Below are 18,579 nucleotides of genomic sequence, written 5' to 3' on the forward strand. Positions count from 1 at the left end.
GAAGCGTCCTTCAGGGTTCATTGTTATTGGATATGAAGATAATGAAGACCTTTGAACCCTGAAACTATCTACCTCTGATACATTTTTATAGGATGTCTGTCTGCTATGACTCATGGGAGAAAAGAAAATAGAAAAACAACTCCAGTGAAAAACCGATAAAAGTAACTGTTACCAGTTTAGTCCACATCTGAAAACTCAAAGAGCAGCATTGGCTGTGATGCTTTGTTCTGTACATTTCACAGTGGGTGTGTTTTGGGCGAACAGGTGGTCACGTGACCACATTATACCGAACAACACTCAAACATGTCATAGCTTCATAAACACACAATCTAGATACACACATACAAAAGATGGTACAAATAAGAAATGTAGGAGGCGTCAAGCTGCTGAGACACTTCCAACGACACAGCGCTGTTTGATTGTTTGGGCTTCGACGACTAAACAGACCAAACGAGTCGAACCTGTGTCGTTGATCCTGAGGCGACGGCAGCTCATCGCTCAGCTGCTCCTCCTGGTCTGATCACAAAGGTCATCTGACAATGCTACGGCAACTTCCAACACAACACAACTGTCTCAGTTCATCACAAACACACACTGAGTCGTATCCCCTATAAGCACAAAACCATGGAAAGAACTAATCATGAGAACGAGCATTTTTAAATACCTTTTATTTTTAATAAATTAAAGAGTGCGGAACATTGCAAAAGAAAAATAAGATATTTAAGGTATCTAGTGCTTCCGCTGTTGGAATCCAAACTCGTCAATAATCTTCCGCCTCCTCCGCCTCCCGCAGCCAGGTGAAGAAGTCCGTGACGGACTTAAGGGCCACGCCCTTACCCAGCTGATTGGCCGGGTCTTTTCTCGTCCCCGACTTGCAGAACGCGTCCTCATCGTATGTACACTCGAAGAAAATCTGGAGGAGGTCTGGAGAACAAATACATGTCAGTCATCGTTTCAGCTGTGACGAAACTGAAATAAATCTAATTTTTCTGTGAGGTGAGACCGATTCCTAATGTTATCAATTCAATTAATGGGATTTGTATCTTGATAAGAAACCAAAAATTGATGGATTAGAAATGACTGAAGATGGCATTGTGTTTAGCAAAAGTGATTTGGAGTGATGTTCCTCAAATGAACAAATCAAGTTAATGTCAGTGGAGAAAAAATTTGAGATTCAAAGTTTTAATCCAATTGTTCCAAATGTCCTTAAAAAATTTACGGAAATATGAAAATCTCCAATTCCATATAACAAGGCAAAGTTCTTCTGCTGATGAGAATCATGTGACAAGAACTAAAGCTCCAGAAAAGCTACTAAATGGACCTCGTGGTGAGATTGAACTGTTCCACTGGTTTGATCACAACTGAGAACTTGTTCCACAGTTTATTCTTAAGAAACAAAGGAAAGGGATGATGTGGGAGTTTCATTTGGAGTGAACTCGGACGCAGAACTTACTTGTAGGATGATCGAGGGCGACGATCAGCGACTGAAGTGCACGGAGTGCTTGCAGCTGTCGCTCACTCTCTGAGTTCCTGTACTTGATTAAGACAGGAATTCTCTTTTGAATGAGGGCCGTGTGCACTCGACACTTGGTGTTATCTGCACAGTGAAGAAGGAGGCAGATTAAATTAATTCGCTTGGCAGAGAATAAATATTGTAATCAGCGGTGCGATTTGAGCAGAGGAGTCTTTGCTCCGGCTGGTGGAGAGCTTACTTTTCACTGCTGCCTCACACACAGCCGTCATCAATGCCCTCAGGTAGGGAGACGAGCTCAGGTGTGATCCATCCATGTTCTCCTGAGAAACAGAGAACAGAGGAGGTGGATTAAAAACACAGCGTCACAAGAACCAGCTCAGAAGTGATGACACTGAAGAGCAGTCAACACGAAGCCCTTTTCAGACAGGACCTGAACGTGAATGGCCTTTCCCACATGCACAACCCTGCTGGAGGTTCTCTGCACAGACACATCAACAACAAATCTGCAGAAATCACATGATCGTGTACCGACACTGTCATTGGCTCTTATCACCAGAAACTCTAGACATCTTCGTTGGTGTCTTCTACATGTGTGGCACCGCTTTTTCAGATAGAGAGATATTTGTTTGTTTGTTGGTAAAATGTAGATTGTGAAAAACAGAAAATATATTGAGACATGAAGGGTTACGGCCCAACGAAGAACTCGTGGAGAGAATTTGAGAAAGAAATTAAAATAACCAGGCATATTAATAGGACTGATTTCTATGAGTGTGTAACTTGGTTGAGCTTGATTGCAGAGACTGGTTGATTTCACTTTTCGTACCTTCACACATTTAACGTTGAAGTCGGGGATCTGTTGAGGAGTGGTGTCAGAAGGCAAGGTTTCAGATTCCTCCTCGGAGACATTCGGTCTCTGGGGTTCGGCTCCCTCTGGCTCGCTGTCTCTTGGCGGCTCCTCCGGGGTTGGACTCTCCAGCAGCTCCTTTGAGCTGCTTGCCCTGGTGATCAGATCTGGAGACGATGCAGAGCTCTGCGGCTTTGCGCTGCGCTTTCTGTGCCTCCTGCGCTTCCTGCCTGTACGGCTACGAGTGGTGGGGGACGAATAAACAAAGAGTCAGGAAGGATGTCAGTGTAAATGAGAAACTCTGAAGCTTTTCACCAATTTGGAAAATACTACGAATTATTATCAGTGACCTAAACAGAAGCGAAACTAAACCCTAATAACAAAACGGATTTATTTTTAAATCAATGAAAACTAGTTAATCAGAGTTATAAATATCCTGCTAGCAGGAGAGATAAATATCAGAATCAGAGAAACCTAAAACCAACAGGATCTTTCAAATCAGACAGCGTTGTCATCTCATACCTTCCCAGAGTTGTCCCGGGGTCGGGGCTCTGTTGAGGAGTGGTGTCAGCAGGCAAAGTTTCAGAGGCGGCCTCTCTGTAAGCAGGACTAGAGGCTTGAGGCTGGAGTGCAGCAGGGGGCATGAGAGAAGGCTCAATGGCGGCTGTCTCCAGCTCAGTCTCTGACATTGTAAGGCTGTTCAAAGCAGTGGAGGCTGCTCCAGACATGGCAGCCAGAGTTCCAGGGGAGTGAGAAGTGGCTGGTTCCTTGGCTGAAGGATGTTCATTTGATATGGCGGCTTCAGGTGGGTTGGTCTGCAGGTTTGGCCCATCATCTGGAAGAAGGAGATGAATACATGTCTTCAGAATTCAATCAGCAAAGGGTAATAATTGTATCACAAACTACACTTAACAGTTCTTCACATATAAGTTATGTGAAAAGGGCCAAACTGTTACAGATCTTAATTAAATTGAATGTGCTGATTTGGTCACATGAGAAACACATGGAACTGAAATTTGACATATCACAGATCCTAATTAATGGAGATATGGGCTTTCCAAGAAAATTAATTAGGGGTAATCTGAATTTGACGGGTCATATCTCCTTTAACATGAAAAATAAACAACCACAGTCACAACAGTGTGATTAATGGCAGAGAGTGAATGGGTCAGTGTTATCGTCCTGTCTGTCTGGTGTTGGACAGAGAAGTGCGTCTCACCAGGCTCTCGGACACTGCTGCTCTCCGGCTCAGATCCGTCCTCGGAGACACTCGGACTCTGTGGCTGAAGAAAGTGGAGTTTCTGTTCGAGTGGAGACAACATTGATACGGTGAGGAAGTATAGAAGAGAAACCACACAAAAAACATTAGAAAGTTCTTATTTGTCTCAATAAGTTAAAAAGTCTTCAAACAGCTGATAGATGGTAACAGAGGGTTTCCCCCGATTGGTATTTCTTGGGCCTTGATGAGTGTTGACCTTCATCACTGACTGAGTGCGTCTGGTTTTATTTATATTTGCCTGATATTGGTGGGAGTTCAAAGTATGTAGATGTGTAACTAACATATTTCTGGTCTAAAACTGGAGCTTATGTTTTCATTTGTTTGTCAGTTTGTCAGCAGGATTCATCAAAAGCTACTGAAGTGATTTTCATGAACGTTTGTGGACCCAGGGAGGAAACCGTAAACATTTTGAAGTACACGTGGATCCAGGAATTGTATTGATGAGATCTGACCAGCAGTCGTGGACCAACATTAGCTTCAAGGTCCGAAATATAATAATATTCAGTTACTTTACAACAAGGTGTAACTTAGCCCTACTCCGTCTGCCCTTCAGGATTTTTCCAACTAACTCGCAGAGACTGGTTGATTTCACTTTTCGTACCTTCACACATTTAACGTTGAAGTCGGGGATCTGTTGAGGAGTGGTGTCAGAAGGCAAGGTTTCAGATTCCTCCTCGGAGACATTCGGTCTCTGGGGTTCGGCTCCCTCTGGCTCGCTGTCTCTTGGCGGCTCCTCCTGGGTTGGACTCTCCAGCAGCTCCTTTGAGCTGCTTGCCCTGGTGATCAGATCTGGAGACGATGCAGAGCTCTGCGGCTTTGCGCCGCGCTTTCTGTGCCTCCTGCGCTTCCTGCCTGTACGGCTACGAGTGGTGGGGGACGAATAGACAAATAGTTAGGAAGGATGGCAGTGTAAATGAGAAACTCTGAATATCAAGCTTTTCAACCAATTTGGGAAATACTACGAATTATTATCAGTGACCTAAACAGAAGCGAAACTAAACCCTAATAACAAAACGGATTTATTTTTAAATCAATGAAAACTAGTTAATCAGAGTTATAAATATCCTGCTAGCAGGAGAGATAAATATCAGAATCAGAGAAACCTAAAACCAACAGGATCTTTCAAATCAGACAGCGTTGTCATCTCATACCTTCCCAGAGTTGTCCCGGGGTCGGGGCTCTGTTGAGGAGTGGTGTCAGCAGGCAAAGTTTCAGGGGCGGCCTCTCTGTAAGCAGGACTAGAGAGTTGGGGCTGGAGTGCAGCAGGGGGCATGAGAGAAGGCTCAATGGCGGCTGTCTCCAGCTCAGTCTCTGACTTTGTAAGGCTGTTCAAAGCAGTGGAGGCTGCTCCAGACATGGCAGCCAGAGTTCCAGGGGAGTGAGAAGTGGCTGGTTCCTTGGCTGAAGGACGTTCATTTGATATGGCGGCTTCAGGTGGGCTGGTCTGCAGGTTTGGCCCATCATCTGGAAGAAGGAGATGAATACATGTCTTCAGAATTCAATCAGCAAAGGGTAATAATTGTATCACAAACTACACTTAACAGTTCTTCACATATAAGTTATGTGAAAAGGGCCAAACAGTTACAGATCTTAATTAAATTGAATGTGCTGATTTGGTCACATGAGAAACACATGGAACTGAAATTTGACATATCACAGATCCTAATTAATGGAGATATGGGCTTTCCAAGAAAATTAATTAGGGGTAATCTGACTTTGACAGGTCATATCTCCTTTAACATGAGAAATAAACAACCACAGTCACAACAGTGTGATTAATGGCAGAGAGTGAATGGGTCAGTGTTATCGTCCTGTCTGTCTGGTGTTGGACAGCAAAGTGCGTCTCACCAGGCTCTCGGACACTGCTGCTCTCCGGCTCAGATCCGTCCTCGGAGACACTCGGACTCTGTGGCTGAAGAAAGTGGAGTTTCTGTTCGAGTGGAGACAACATTGATACGGTGAGGAAGTATAGAAGAGAAACCACACAAAAAACATTAGAAAGTTCTTATTTGTCTCAATAAGTTAAAAAGTCTTCAAACAGCTGATAGATGGTAACAGAGGGTTTCCCCCGATTGGTATTTCTTGGGCCTTGAGGAGCGTTGACCTTCATCACTGACCTGTTGTGAGATGAAAGCCTGGACATCCTCTTCCTCCGGCAGAAGGTCAGTCCAGTTGAGGCCTGATTCTTCCCACAGAGAAGCCACAGTACGATGGCCCTGTGGAGACGAGATGGGACAACATCACAAACCTATGCTCTGAAATGTCTTTTCTATTACGAGAAATATTTCATCCATAAACTTACTTAATGAATTAGAAAATATTTGCTTCAAATCAAAAGATCAAATCAGCCTAGTTGATTTCAATGAGATTTTTCATTTTACTGGTTTATAATAATTATAACAGAATCATAATAATAACACTGAATGAATAATACAAAAAAAAAATGCTACAGTGAACTGCAACAGTAAAAATATGTCAATATAGATTGTATACAAGTCAATAATCTATGTGTATTTAAATTAAATCTACAGCTGAGTCACTGGTTATAATCCACCTGCTTCATAATGACAGGTACCAGGAAAAAAGAGTGAAGAACAGACTGAAGTGTTTCTTACCATTTGTTTGCATAGTATGAGCAGGATTTCAGAGATCAAGATCCCAGCTCTTCCCACAGGAAGCAAAGGTTTGCTTAATTCACTGTGAACAAACAGAACATGACAGAAATTAGAATACAATCTGAGCAGCTCTTTACTTCATACACAGCTTAGTTTAGAGCAGAGTTCATCACAGTCGACACGTTTGTGGTCTCGTACCTAAAGAGCTCTCTCATAGAGAAGCCCCCCTCCTTCAGCACAGGGCTGAGCAGCTCGGCCAGGTACAGCCAGATGTGGGGAACGTCGATGGCCATGTCGTCCGCTTGCTCCAGCGTGTCTGCAAACCTGGGAAGAGAAACAAGGACGTTGTGGTTAGGAAAAAGAGCCGCTCCGAAACACGGACCAGCTTCAAATTATTGAGCAAAAACAAATGAGTTCTTCTACTCAATTTAAATTCAGTAAGTTTAGAAGCAGAAAATGTTTACATGTTCCCGAAAGAAATCAATGAATCGTTGGCAAAGTTTCTTAAAGTTTGAGAGTTGATGATAAATTTGTAAGAACATAAGGAAAACCCAAAAATACACTGGAAATTGGCCACAGTAAAGAAGACATTTTAGTTTTTTTAAACTAAATAAAAAATTAGATGTAAAAACAGTCCATTCTAGAAGAGACATTTCTCTATTTCCTTGTATCAACACAATTATAGGTTTAGAAAATAATGAACAGGAAGATAAATGGCTGGACAACATCAAATAAATCTATTTACTATTGTTTTCTCAACACAGGGGTTCAACTGAACTCTTAAGTAGAACTGAGCAGGGGAACTGACCCTTTGTAGAACTGGGGTTTGGGCAGGATTCCCTTCTGCGCCAGCTGGAAGAGGAGCTGGCCCAAGTGGTCCCGTGTGATCTGACTGCGCTCCAGCGTCGACTCCACCCCCACACGTATGAAGATGTGTGAATGAGAGCCCAGATCAAGTTCCACCACACACTGGACAGCCTCCTGCAACAAAACAAAGACGCATGTTCAAGACTTATGCTTTTATTTTTCCCTTTAAGAAGGTTTATTCTATGAAATTGAAATGAAAAAAAATCCGTTATCAGTTGAATGGATCTCATCACCTTGAAATCTTTAATGTGCAGGAACTCGTCGATGATGGACTTGGACTTCCTCTCGATCTCCTCCTCAGACCGAGCAGGTTTCTCCATCGTCTGGACAGGCTCAGGTTTCACTGTCAAGGCAAATAAACAACCACAGTCACAACAGTGTGATTAATGGCAGAGAGTGAATGAGTCAGTATTATCGTCCTGTCCCTCCGGTGTTGGGCAGCGACGTGCGTCTCACCAGGTTCTCGGACTCTGCTACGCTCTGGCTCAGATTCGACCTTGGTGACATTCGGCGCAGAGGTCAGTGGCTTGTTGCTGCGCTCTTTTTCTGTATGGCTACGACTGGTGGGGGACGGATAAATAAAGAGTCAGGAAGGATGTCAGTGTAAATGAATATAAAGTTTTCTAACCTGTTTGGAAACTACTACAAATTAATATCACTGCCCTAAACAGGGAGGAAACAAAACCCTAATAACAAAACTGATAACAGGATCTTTCAAATCAGACAGCGTTGTCATCTCATACCTTCCCCGAGTTGTCCCGGCGTTGAAGTCTGGGTTCTGTGGAGGAGTGGTGGAGGGTTGAGGTGAGGGGTCGAGCTGCAGCGCCGAGAAGCGGTTGAGGCCGGCTGTGCGTGAAAGTTCTGCTCCAGAGATGAAACGTTACAAGAAAGATAAGTGATAAATAACAATTGTGGATGATCAGAGTCAAGGTCCAGTCATTAAGAGGAAGATAAGTCATCTGACCCTGTATACAGGATATGCTGTAAGTTACAGTTTTATATCAGGGTTTCATCAAGTTACCTTTTAAAACCTTTTTAAGAACATAATGAAGGAAATCAATATAAAAGACTATCACACTCCCAGATTTTTAACAGGCTTAATATCTTAGATCCTCAAACTCGCAATGCCCTCTCGGACCACCAGGGGGCCACGGACCCCTAGTTGAAAACCACTGTCTTAGATGAATCGAGACAACTACAGCTAAACAGAGCGGAACAGTCGTAACATTGTGAAGTGTGTGACACCCTTCCATCGTTAAGTGTTGTAGTATGAACTCCAAACAGTTACAGGACTCCTGATCAGCAGGTCATGTAGTTTGAACTGCACAGTGATCCGACAGCTTTACAAGTCATGTGGTGTGACCTCACCTGAGTCATTGGCCTTGGCTCCTCCACCGCTGCCCTTCACCCATGTGACTTGAGCCCGGGGGCCCAGCTGGGTCGTCTCGTCCATCTGAGGCTGCAGAAAGAGAAACAGACCATCAGGCACAAAAAAATGAGCCTTACAACTTTTCACGTTGTCTGTGATCAGTTTCTACTCAGACGTCACTGCTGATTTCACAAAATATACTATATTCAGCTTCTCTTGTTTTGATTTTTTTTGACATTATTAAAATCATTATACAAATCATTATGTATATTGTTGAATTGATTTACTCTGAGTTGAGGGAGTGAAATCGTGGGCGTGAGGAAGAAGCACGAACAAATCGACACAAATGCCCCTGTTATGAGTCTTTTATCAGTAATAAGTAGAAAATCTAAGAATCTTGTTTACCAATATCTGTATAAATCATAAAATATTATATGTTTATGATTATAAAGCAGAATCTTAAGTCCTGACTCTGCTTTAGGTTCAAGCTTTAATTCAAATGAACATTTAAAATCTCTCAGATCAAACTATCATTAAATCAAAATTAGGTAAGTTATTTAAATGTTTGAAGTCTGTAGCCAATTCTCCAGATTTTACTCGGAGGTCACGTCTGACAACGGCTTAAGTTTTCATGGAACATGACCAGTTACCACATGGTAATTGTTTGTCATTGTTTACGTGATTCCAATGTAGAGATATGAGCAACTGAACTATGAGGGACAGAAAGTAAATAGCAGCTTCACATTTCCTGTAGCAGTGCATTTGTACAATCCTCACAGTAGAAGGTAAGAAAAAGGTAAAATGGTAAGATCTGCGTCGAAGCCTCGGAAAGCTCATCTCACCTTGGAGATCTTTGGGATCTTGTTTGGGTCGATGGTCCTGCTGTTCTTCGTCATGGGCACAGTGTTCCAGGTCTCCTCTCTCTGTACACGCTGATCCCTCTGCTCTCTCTGCTCCCTTGGATCTGTGGAGACACACCCACACAAAAAAACAAAAAACAAACAGGGAAATACAGGTTTAAGATTAGTTCACAGAAAATACAGTGGAGTCAAACAGCTGTGAAAGTTGCAGACAGAGTGACATTTCTGACTGCTTTAGTGGCATGCTGCGTTACAAGATGAAATATTATAGGTCAGCTAGCAGATGGGAGGGAGCGAGGGGGCTTCCTGTCTGCTGTTGGGCACAATAAGATCTCTGCAGGCTATAGGGACAGGAAGTCTACAGACTGGCTTCCTGAGTCACTATAGCTGTGCCGATGTGATTCTAAGCCTTAAAGAGGATTTAGACTGCAGGCCTGACCTGGCCGTCTCTTGTTGTCCTTGGAGAGCAGTGCCTGCTGCACTTTTCTTTGCTCCTCCTGCTCTTCAATCTTTGCCTCCTTGTGGATCTGATCAATTGTCTTTGGACCCTGGTCGGCTCTTCTTGACACCCAGTTGTGCTGAAGAAAAAAAAAAATGTGGAGAACAACAATGACTTCAAACCGGAATCAGACAGATGTGTTAAACAGATTTCTTTGCTCTTTATCTTTGACAGTTCAGAGAATTTAGGAGCATGTGTGGGTGTTAACACACTGTGCTGATACATTTTAGCATAATCAGTCAATCACAGAGGAATATTCTAATGACTGGGGACACACTGATGAATTCATTAAAGATCAATAGTTATCACGTATTTCTCAGGTTTCAACCATTTTTCCCTGTTCAATGTTTCTATGGAATTTTCTTACATTTCTTCGGCATTATCTGTGTATCTATCTATATCAGTCCTTCTAAAAAGCATTAGAACTCCTTAACAACAGCAGTGTAGATATTCATTAAACAGAATATGACCAGAATATAGCGTATTATGTTCCTGGGCATCAGAGAGATCGATGAAATAAATCTCTCTGGTAAAATCCATCTTACCTTTAAGAATTTGATTCTTGAACTCTTTACAATTTTGCAAATGAAAGAAAAATCACGACGAACCACTCACCAATCTCAGGTCTATAATATCCTGAAGCATGAACCGTGTCCGTGAAGACGTCTTCCCCTCTCTGACGATTTTTTCCATGTAGTTAAAATAATGATCCATCCGAGGCTGGTGAGACACAGAGGGATAGAGACGGTTAACCCAGGTTGCAGATACTATTATTCTACAGAGTTGACCAATTGTCCAGTTTATCACTTGGAACAGTCCTGACCGCCTGAGATGAAACCGGAACATTTCATCAACAGCCGTAAAAGCCCTAAAGCTTCCGTGCAGAGGAAACAACCACATTAAACAGGATGAAACTCCTCTGAAGGACAAGAGGGATGATTCATTACCACATTCTGTCAGATTTAATTCACAGAAGAATATAGGAGATGTAAAAATGTTGCAGAAATATATTTCAGTAGGAAGCAAAATCTTGTAAGCAGCTGCTGTGGGATTGAATCACACCAGACGTTTCTCTTTTATGTCTTGGAAACTGTGTCCTTGTAAATCAGAATCACCTCCTAAATCACTTATTTGACACGTGCAGAAGAATACATCTTGTTAGGATAATTTGAAAGGGAAACCAGACGCATATTATCCCGTAGATTATATTCGAAGCTTTCAATCTGTAGCCCTTCAGACCTTTCTAAGACCGTAATAAAAGAAATTTAAGATTTATGTAAAATATACAACCACCAGCTCACCTTAGCCTTTGCTAAGTCGAAGTCCTTGCCGATGGTGGTGAACAGCCTGCAAAGACACTCCAAAGAGTCTTCGTCGTTGTTCACCAGAAGCTTGACCACACAGTCATGCATGATGTTCTCATTTAGCATTTTGAGCTTAAAGAGCTCGCCGATGAACTTGATATTGCCGATGGAACGCCGCCGGGCAATGTCCTTGGCCTCCTGCAGCTCTACCTGAAGTCGGTCACGCTCCGTCTAATGGGACAAGGAAACAAACCTCTTGAACAGAGTTGAAACAGAAACTAAAAATGTTTCGGTAAAGATCTGGTGTCACACTTACCGATGCAGCAGAGTCCAGCTCCTTCTGCTTCCTCTCAAACACCACATCATCCTCCTTTCCTTTCTCAAACTCCTTCTGACAGCGTCTTAGCAGCAGCGTTTGAAAGTTCAGTGTGGTGTTGGGTTTGTCAGTGCTGGGCACTTTGAGCTGCACATGAACAGTAAGTGGAATGAATTCAGTAGAGAACAGAAGCATTAAGACAAAATAAATAATGAACTAACCGTGAAAAAAAAAGTTTTCTGCGGGTTTAACATTTGTTTTTATTTATCGCAAATTAACATTTTCGAATCTGGATTATTTTGATGTTAATGACTTGATTTTTAAGGTTATGTTATCAAATGATGGCAGACAGAAATGTAATAGTTTCTCTAGAACTCTTGTTAATAGAGTCTATAATTAAGGATATGCACATTTAATAAATTGTGTTTTAAAGGATTATTTGTGACTGATTTTCAAACTACTTAATAAATAGTGTCATCTGGTGTAGACTCTAGAGGCAACAAAACAATAAAACCTCATCATCATACTCTACTGAATTGTGTTGCTTTTCACAGCATTATTCTGCATCAAGGCAGAGCTGAATATGAACCAATTGATCCATTTGCTGCATAAACATTTAGCAAATTGTTGACTCCATATTGAGACACTGTGTGCACGCCCCTCCAATAGATGGTTTAAAGATTACACTTAATTCCTCCTTCGTGTTTTTGCATCTGATGAATGCGCCAGTTTACGAAAAAGCTATATTTATGTACTTCTCCAAATCCAATTCAAACAATTACATTGCAAACACAAGACTCTCTCGTTCCAAAGTCGACACACTTCTCTGCTCAACTAAGCGACCTGCTTACCGTGGCGAGGCAGCGGCACATGCTCCCGTAGGCCACCGAGAAGCTAGGCTCGTCGATGGCCTTCTCAAACACCAGGTCAATGACTCCTTTGAGCCGCTCCTCAGTGTCGATGGTCAGGTCCGTCACCTGCTTCATGAGCTGGTTGAACTTCTCAGGCGTCAGCTTGTTCAGGATACTACGGACCTTCTTGAACAGGTCCTGAGGGAGTAGGTCATAACAGGTACTTAAACTCTGAGGTCATCGATCACAAAGACCAATCTCTCACCCATCTCTTGACCCAATCTTCAATCACGTAGACTAACATTTATTATCAGAAAACACTGTATATGTAATTTCTATATATGCCCACTGCTTTGTGGATTTCAGATTGTGTATATTTGGTCGTACCTGTGTTTTGTTGGACTCTGGTTCCGCTGGGAGGCTTTCCCTCTTCATGCCTGGTTTCCATGCATTCTCTGATTTCCTCAGCTGAACATCGTCGTGCAAAGACAGGCTCATGATGATCTTCCTGGGTGGTGGTCGCCGGACCCCAAGGGTTACAGGCTTTACATAGGAAGAAAGGGAAAAACAGTATTATAACCATGACTCAATATCTTTTAAATGAGCCAAAATAACGGATTTTCAATTTCAGTGTTTAAGGTTGTGTAAGTGTCAAAAGATTGGCCTTCCAGAAACTGCTTCCATTCTTTGAACCCAGCAAAGCTCTCGCCTTGTATTTGACAAAAAGATGCTGTTTAAGTCTAATCAAACTTCTCACCTGACTCCTGTGAAGAAAATGAATAAGCCCAAAAATATTTCGGATCAACCTGATTTTGACCCATGCAAAAGCAAAACCCTACTTCAAATTCAAAAGAGTTTTTCCGTTTTGAATTAACCATCAAAAGAAACTCAAATCCTCCAGTGGTGTCAGATCACCGACCTCCAACAGTATTTTCTAAATTAGAAAAACATCCTCTACTTAAAAGCAGCCTGTTATCAAGTGTTGACTGTAACAGAAGCTAGAAAGTGGAAGAGTGTGTTTGTTATTCACTTACTTGAGCGCCTTGTCCTACCACCATTTGTCTGCCAAAATCTGCAAAGGCAGTTGTGAAATCAGGTCCTCTGGAAATCTTTGGAGAATCCACGTCTCGAGATGGAAACTTGAATGCACTCATCTGCAAAACACACACACACATATACACACACACACAATGAACTGAACAGCAGGGGGAGCAATGAACCCCCCAATAGTAGGTGGGCAAAAAGAGTCTGGTCTAAGAATGTGTGTGTGTGTGTGCCCACGTTCTAATTTAGTGGACACTTAAAGGTGACCCTTGCTGAATGACAGTCATATAGCACATTACCAGCTCTTGCTTTATGTATTTTTACTTTACTTTCATTATTTATTCTTTTTTTTATCAGTTAAGAGCCCAAGTACTCAGCCTTACTTCCTCAGAAAGGACCACTACAGTTTTCCATTGATTGATTGATTGATTAACCCTGTAATAGGTTTAATCACAGTGTAATACTATTGTCTAACAGTCTATGAGTCTGTAACATACCTTTTCTAGCACCACGTCACTGATTGGTGGGAGTCCCTCAGGCTTCTGTATGCAGGCAGGCATCAACTGCAAGCTCAACAGGAAGGCCCTGTCATACGTACGCTTCCCACTGGGATCGGCCAGGTCTGGACAACCAAGAGAAAGAGTGAATATAGTAGATTTACACACTGGCAACTTGTCTCTATCGTCTGGACAATTTAGTTATTATTGTTATGGTGCCAGGAGGACATACAGCTGTTATTACCGACACAAATTACACTCATTTAAAACCCATTGGTATCTTACAATAAATAAGCTCTTCAAATTCCTTACTTATGGGCCTATAAGTATTTGCTTGATATAATTTATAACAAAAACAGAAACATGATGAAATAATAAAGCCCGTAATAATTACATTTTTAGAATTGGGTCATTTCATGCCAAATCATCGTACTTTGGGCCACACAGTTACAGATCTTAATTAAATTGAATGTGCTGATTTGGTCACATGAGACACAAATGGATCTGAAATTTGACATATCACAGATCCTAATTAATGGAGATATGGGCTTTCCAAGTTTATTATTTAGGGGAACTCTGACTTTGACTGGTCATATCTCCTTTAACATGAGAATGTTTCTCATATCATGTTGAAAGCTCTGGAGTTCAAACTGCCTTGGATAGATTGTTAAGAGTTGCACTCCTTCCTCTTAGGATCTGTGGAAATAGTTTAATAGAATGGTGAGAGGGTTGGGTCAGACCTGGCCCTGGTTTGGTGCGGGAGGCCCCTTTTATCAAAGGCTTCTGCGGTTGAGGCTTTTGGGACTGTTGCTGTGGCTGAGGCCGCGGCTTTGGAGTCTGGCTGCTGCTCAGTTGCTGCGATTTGAGGTAGAAATGTGAGGATAATGAGGGTGCAGTCATAAAAACTAGCAACACGGAAAACCAGAAAGACAAGCACAATCATGAAGGCAGAGCTCATTCAAACAGATAAACAAACAATCAAGCCCAAATGCCGGATTAAGCAGACAGTCCAATGGGAGTGTGGTTAAGAAAAAGACAGGGGGAGCCAGAGAGAACGAAGACCAATGTCGGAAGAATGGGTTGATACAAAAATAAAAGGGTCGAAAAAAGACAGAAAAATAGAGAAATGTGATCAATATTTAGCATGGCCCTTGAAGGAGATTATAAATATTGAAATGGTCCTTGATAGAAAAAACGGTTCCACTACCCCGGAATGAGAGCAACCATCAACTGTAAACAGGTCAGTGTGTTTCTTTCACCTTTGCAGCCTGCGGGGATGGGAAAGGCATGGATGCCCTGGGCTTCATGATTGGCTGATTAGTTGGGTAGATGGCTAGAGGAGTCTGTGAGCCAGGCCGTTTGGAAGACGTGTTTGTCGGGATGGTGGTTCTAGCAGTCTGTATCTGAGTCCTCTAGAAAAACTGTAGGAAAGATGGAAGAGAAACACAGAAGACATTAAGAACAATCCCAGAGACACCTGACTCATATCTGCAGGCTGCTATGCTTTGATCTAAAGTACAAAAAAGTTCTGCTTCTAATGTGTAAGGCAAAGTTCTGATGGACATCTATTAAGTAACATTATATACATTTCCAACAAGTTTTACCAATAACCAGGGAATAATTACCTGATGATGTGTCTGTCACGTCTCAGTAGCAATCTGGTGGTGTCTGATATATCACTTAGCACTTGGACTTTAGTGGACAAAGTCAAAAGCCAAAGTTTGCAAATAGTACAGCGAGTTAGGCACTTATTGTTGTGTCTGTGGTGACTCTGTAGCAAACTTGTGGGTTGTGAGCAGATGTCCAGCAATGAGGGAGAGAAGTAATGATGTTAAATTCACATAAAAGGAACCACATAGCACATTATAGGACAAAGGAAAATCTGCCTTTAAACCGATGGACATCTTGGACAAGCTGCAGTTTACTGGGGTGGCCACTAGTGGCTGGCTCCAAGGGAATTGATCCAAGGGTCAATTCCTTTGTTAATGAAAAGGAATAACTCACTATAAAATGATGTTATGTGCTGTGTATGTTCCATCTGGTTCTTATAGTTTATTCTGTGTTCAGCAGGTGGAAGCACCACAGATTTTCAAACAGAACCGATGTACTGGGCTCTGGGTTTGTACCCTCATGGTTAAATGCACATATTGTAAGACGCTTTGGATAAATGTATTGAAAGAAATAAAACATTAAACAAAATAAATGTCTTTCTACCTCATATGTTATATTCAAGGTGATAATCTCCCATAGAGCTGTTGATAACAATCCACATCAAGTCTCTCAACTTCTCTCTGAAGACATAATTATATACTTATTATTAGAACTGTTTACAACACCGGCGTGTGCAGATTATAATCATATCTAAACTGTAACCGTAAAGAGGGGGATGAGTGTGGCAGTGACAGGTCAAATATCAAAATCACGACTGTTTGCTGTCCTGGCTCCTAAATGAGCTCCCCATCAACAACCGGACACCAGAAAGCTCACACATCTTCTGCGGCAAACTAAACACTTAACTCTTCCGACTATACCTTGAATAAAATTTGAAATTAACAATTTAGTAGCACTTAAAATGCACTTACTTATAGCACTTTGTAGTTTTGCTTTATTTTTGAAGAAATTGTACTTTTTTTGATTCTTGTTGTTCTAGATTTGTACCCTCAGGGTTGAATGCACTTATTGTAAATCTGTTTGGATAAAAGCGTCAGCTAAATGAAATGTAAAATCTAAATGTTAAATCTAAATCTAAATGTTAAATATGAATCTAAATCTAAATGTTAAATCTAAATGTTAAATCTAAATATAAATGTTAAATGTAAATGTTTTGGGTGAAACCAAATATTTAACTAATATGCAAATTCAAATGCCGGTAATAGAAAGTAAAAAAAAAAAGCTTGAGGAGGTCAGAGTGTGTTTATAGTGGCAAATAAGGAATAAATCTTATTCGGGCAAATGGACTCTTGGACATGGATTATCGTGATATTAACTACATAAAAAAACAAACACATTTGGAGAAACTTTATTTGAAGAGTACTTTGAGTTTTTAGTGTCACTTTTATGAAGAATGCAGGACTTATGACCTGCAGCCACTATAACTATTGTAATACCGGCTCAGTGCATCTGTGCGCCCGGCGAACAACAAACGACACCGCGGGACGAACTCACCTTAAGAGTCGGAGGAAAAGTGAAAGAGTTTGTAGTTTGAATCCTTAACAATGTTTGATTTAGATTTAGATTCCTGCTCAGCGGCTCTGCCCCATTACGACAGTGACGCCGCAGGTGTCCCATAGTCGTGGCGCCGGCCGTCCGCCGGGAGGCGCTGGTTCCCCTCCAAAGTTTAAAATATATTCAAAAACACGGTGCAAGTGTGAGGAGCCATTTTCAATATAAGACTGATACTTATGCGTTTTTACTCAACTCAATGTGTATGTGTAATTCAACAGATGCTTATTTAAACCACCTGATTAAATATATAGATAAAGATAGAAGGAATTTTATTTAATATCCAACTTTGTGTCGATTACCTGATTCAACAAATGTCATCTTGGTTTTAAGTTATTCCTCATTTTTGGAACAAATGCGTCTAAACAATAATCTAATGACCTTGGATTTGTGGGCTTCTATGATGTATTTGTTTATATTTTATTTCATTTATTGATATGGAAACTTTAAAGGATTAAAAAAATGAGAATCTAATAATAAAATTGAATCTAATGAAAAAATTAACCATCTAATTTATAAAAAATATATGTATATATTTTAAGAGAAAATAAAAATGTGAACTTTTATAAAAATATATTAATTGAACTATTAATACCTAGGTTTAAAATAATTAAAACAAAAATAAAATAGCCATATAATAACTACAAAACATGTCTGAATATGAAAAAAATATATATTTATGTCCTTTACGTGTATATATAGATATCTTGGAGAGAGAAGAGTCCTTCAGGTTCATTGTAATTGAATATGGAGATAATGATCTTTCAACCCTGAAACTATCTACCTCTGATACATTCTGATAGGATGTCTATCTGCTATGACTCATGGGAGCTGGAGTTCTTCAACAGAAACTATACAAACTAATTCAACCTTGGTGAAGTCTGAAAGGAGTTTGTTTTTTGACAGCTTGTTGACAACTTCAAATTATTTAACTATCCAACTATAACTAACTCAAACTGAAACTGGTTGGCTACTAATACAACTTTGCCTGAGGTTCGGTGAGTGTTTAACTTCTTAATTGCTTAAACAATTTAAGCAATTTGATAAAATAAAATCAACACAAACATTAACTGTAACAATATTAGTCTTAAAACTAGTTCAAAAACATATCACCATTAAATGGTTTATGGAAGATCCTACATAGATGATATTCTTCTTCACTGATGCAAACTGGAAAGAAACCTTCAATGAATTAAATTATGTAGTGATGACATGGAGGGAAAACCTCTGGCTTTTGGGATCCTTGTGGCAGTTTCCCACTTTCAGTTGGTAGTCCAGCCATGGGTACACGAACATAATAAACTTGAACTGTGAAAATAGACTTAAAAGTAAAAACCGATAAAAGTAAAACCTTCATGGGAAATAAAGTGGAAAAAAACATCTGGTAACCTCTGTCTAATGATGACACAACAAAACAACTTCTTCTGATCAGCAGTGGTAGACAACGGTTTTGTATCTGTAAACATAAGTCACTTGTTTCAAGAGTAAAAAAATGAACCCCTTAAGAACACACAAACTGAACAGAGAACTCATATCCT

At 40.9% G+C, this 18,579-nt stretch overlaps 1 protein-coding gene across 1 annotated transcript; it reads right to left on the reverse strand.

Moving 5' to 3' along the window:
• Positions 1-694: 694 nt before the first annotated feature.
• Positions 695-15,126, reverse strand: LOC133962885 (eukaryotic translation initiation factor 4 gamma 3-like). Its single transcript, XM_062398214.1, has 28 exons — positions 15,079-15,126; positions 14,560-14,674; positions 13,820-13,944; positions 13,313-13,432; positions 12,666-12,821; positions 12,279-12,476; positions 11,428-11,574; positions 11,109-11,342; positions 10,423-10,527; positions 9,748-9,886; positions 9,291-9,412; positions 8,448-8,538; positions 7,823-7,940; positions 7,536-7,639; positions 7,313-7,422; positions 7,021-7,193; positions 6,411-6,536; positions 6,213-6,294; positions 5,715-5,813; positions 5,446-5,527; positions 4,749-5,061; positions 4,199-4,457; positions 3,538-3,619; positions 2,841-3,153; positions 2,298-2,556; positions 1,713-1,794; positions 1,454-1,597; positions 695-924 (listed from the first exon to the last, which is right to left on the reverse strand). Exons 1-28 carry the CDS (start codon positions 15,124-15,126, stop codon positions 761-763), a joined length of 4,110 nt encoding a protein of 1,369 aa, XP_062254198.1. The 3' UTR covers positions 695-760.
• Between the last annotated feature and the right edge of the window lie 3,453 nt (positions 15,127-18,579).

This window comes from Platichthys flesus, chromosome 2, assembly GCF_949316205.1.
Source record: "Platichthys flesus chromosome 2, fPlaFle2.1, whole genome shotgun sequence".
NCBI classification, from domain to species: domain Eukaryota; kingdom Metazoa; phylum Chordata; class Actinopteri; order Pleuronectiformes; family Pleuronectidae; genus Platichthys; species Platichthys flesus.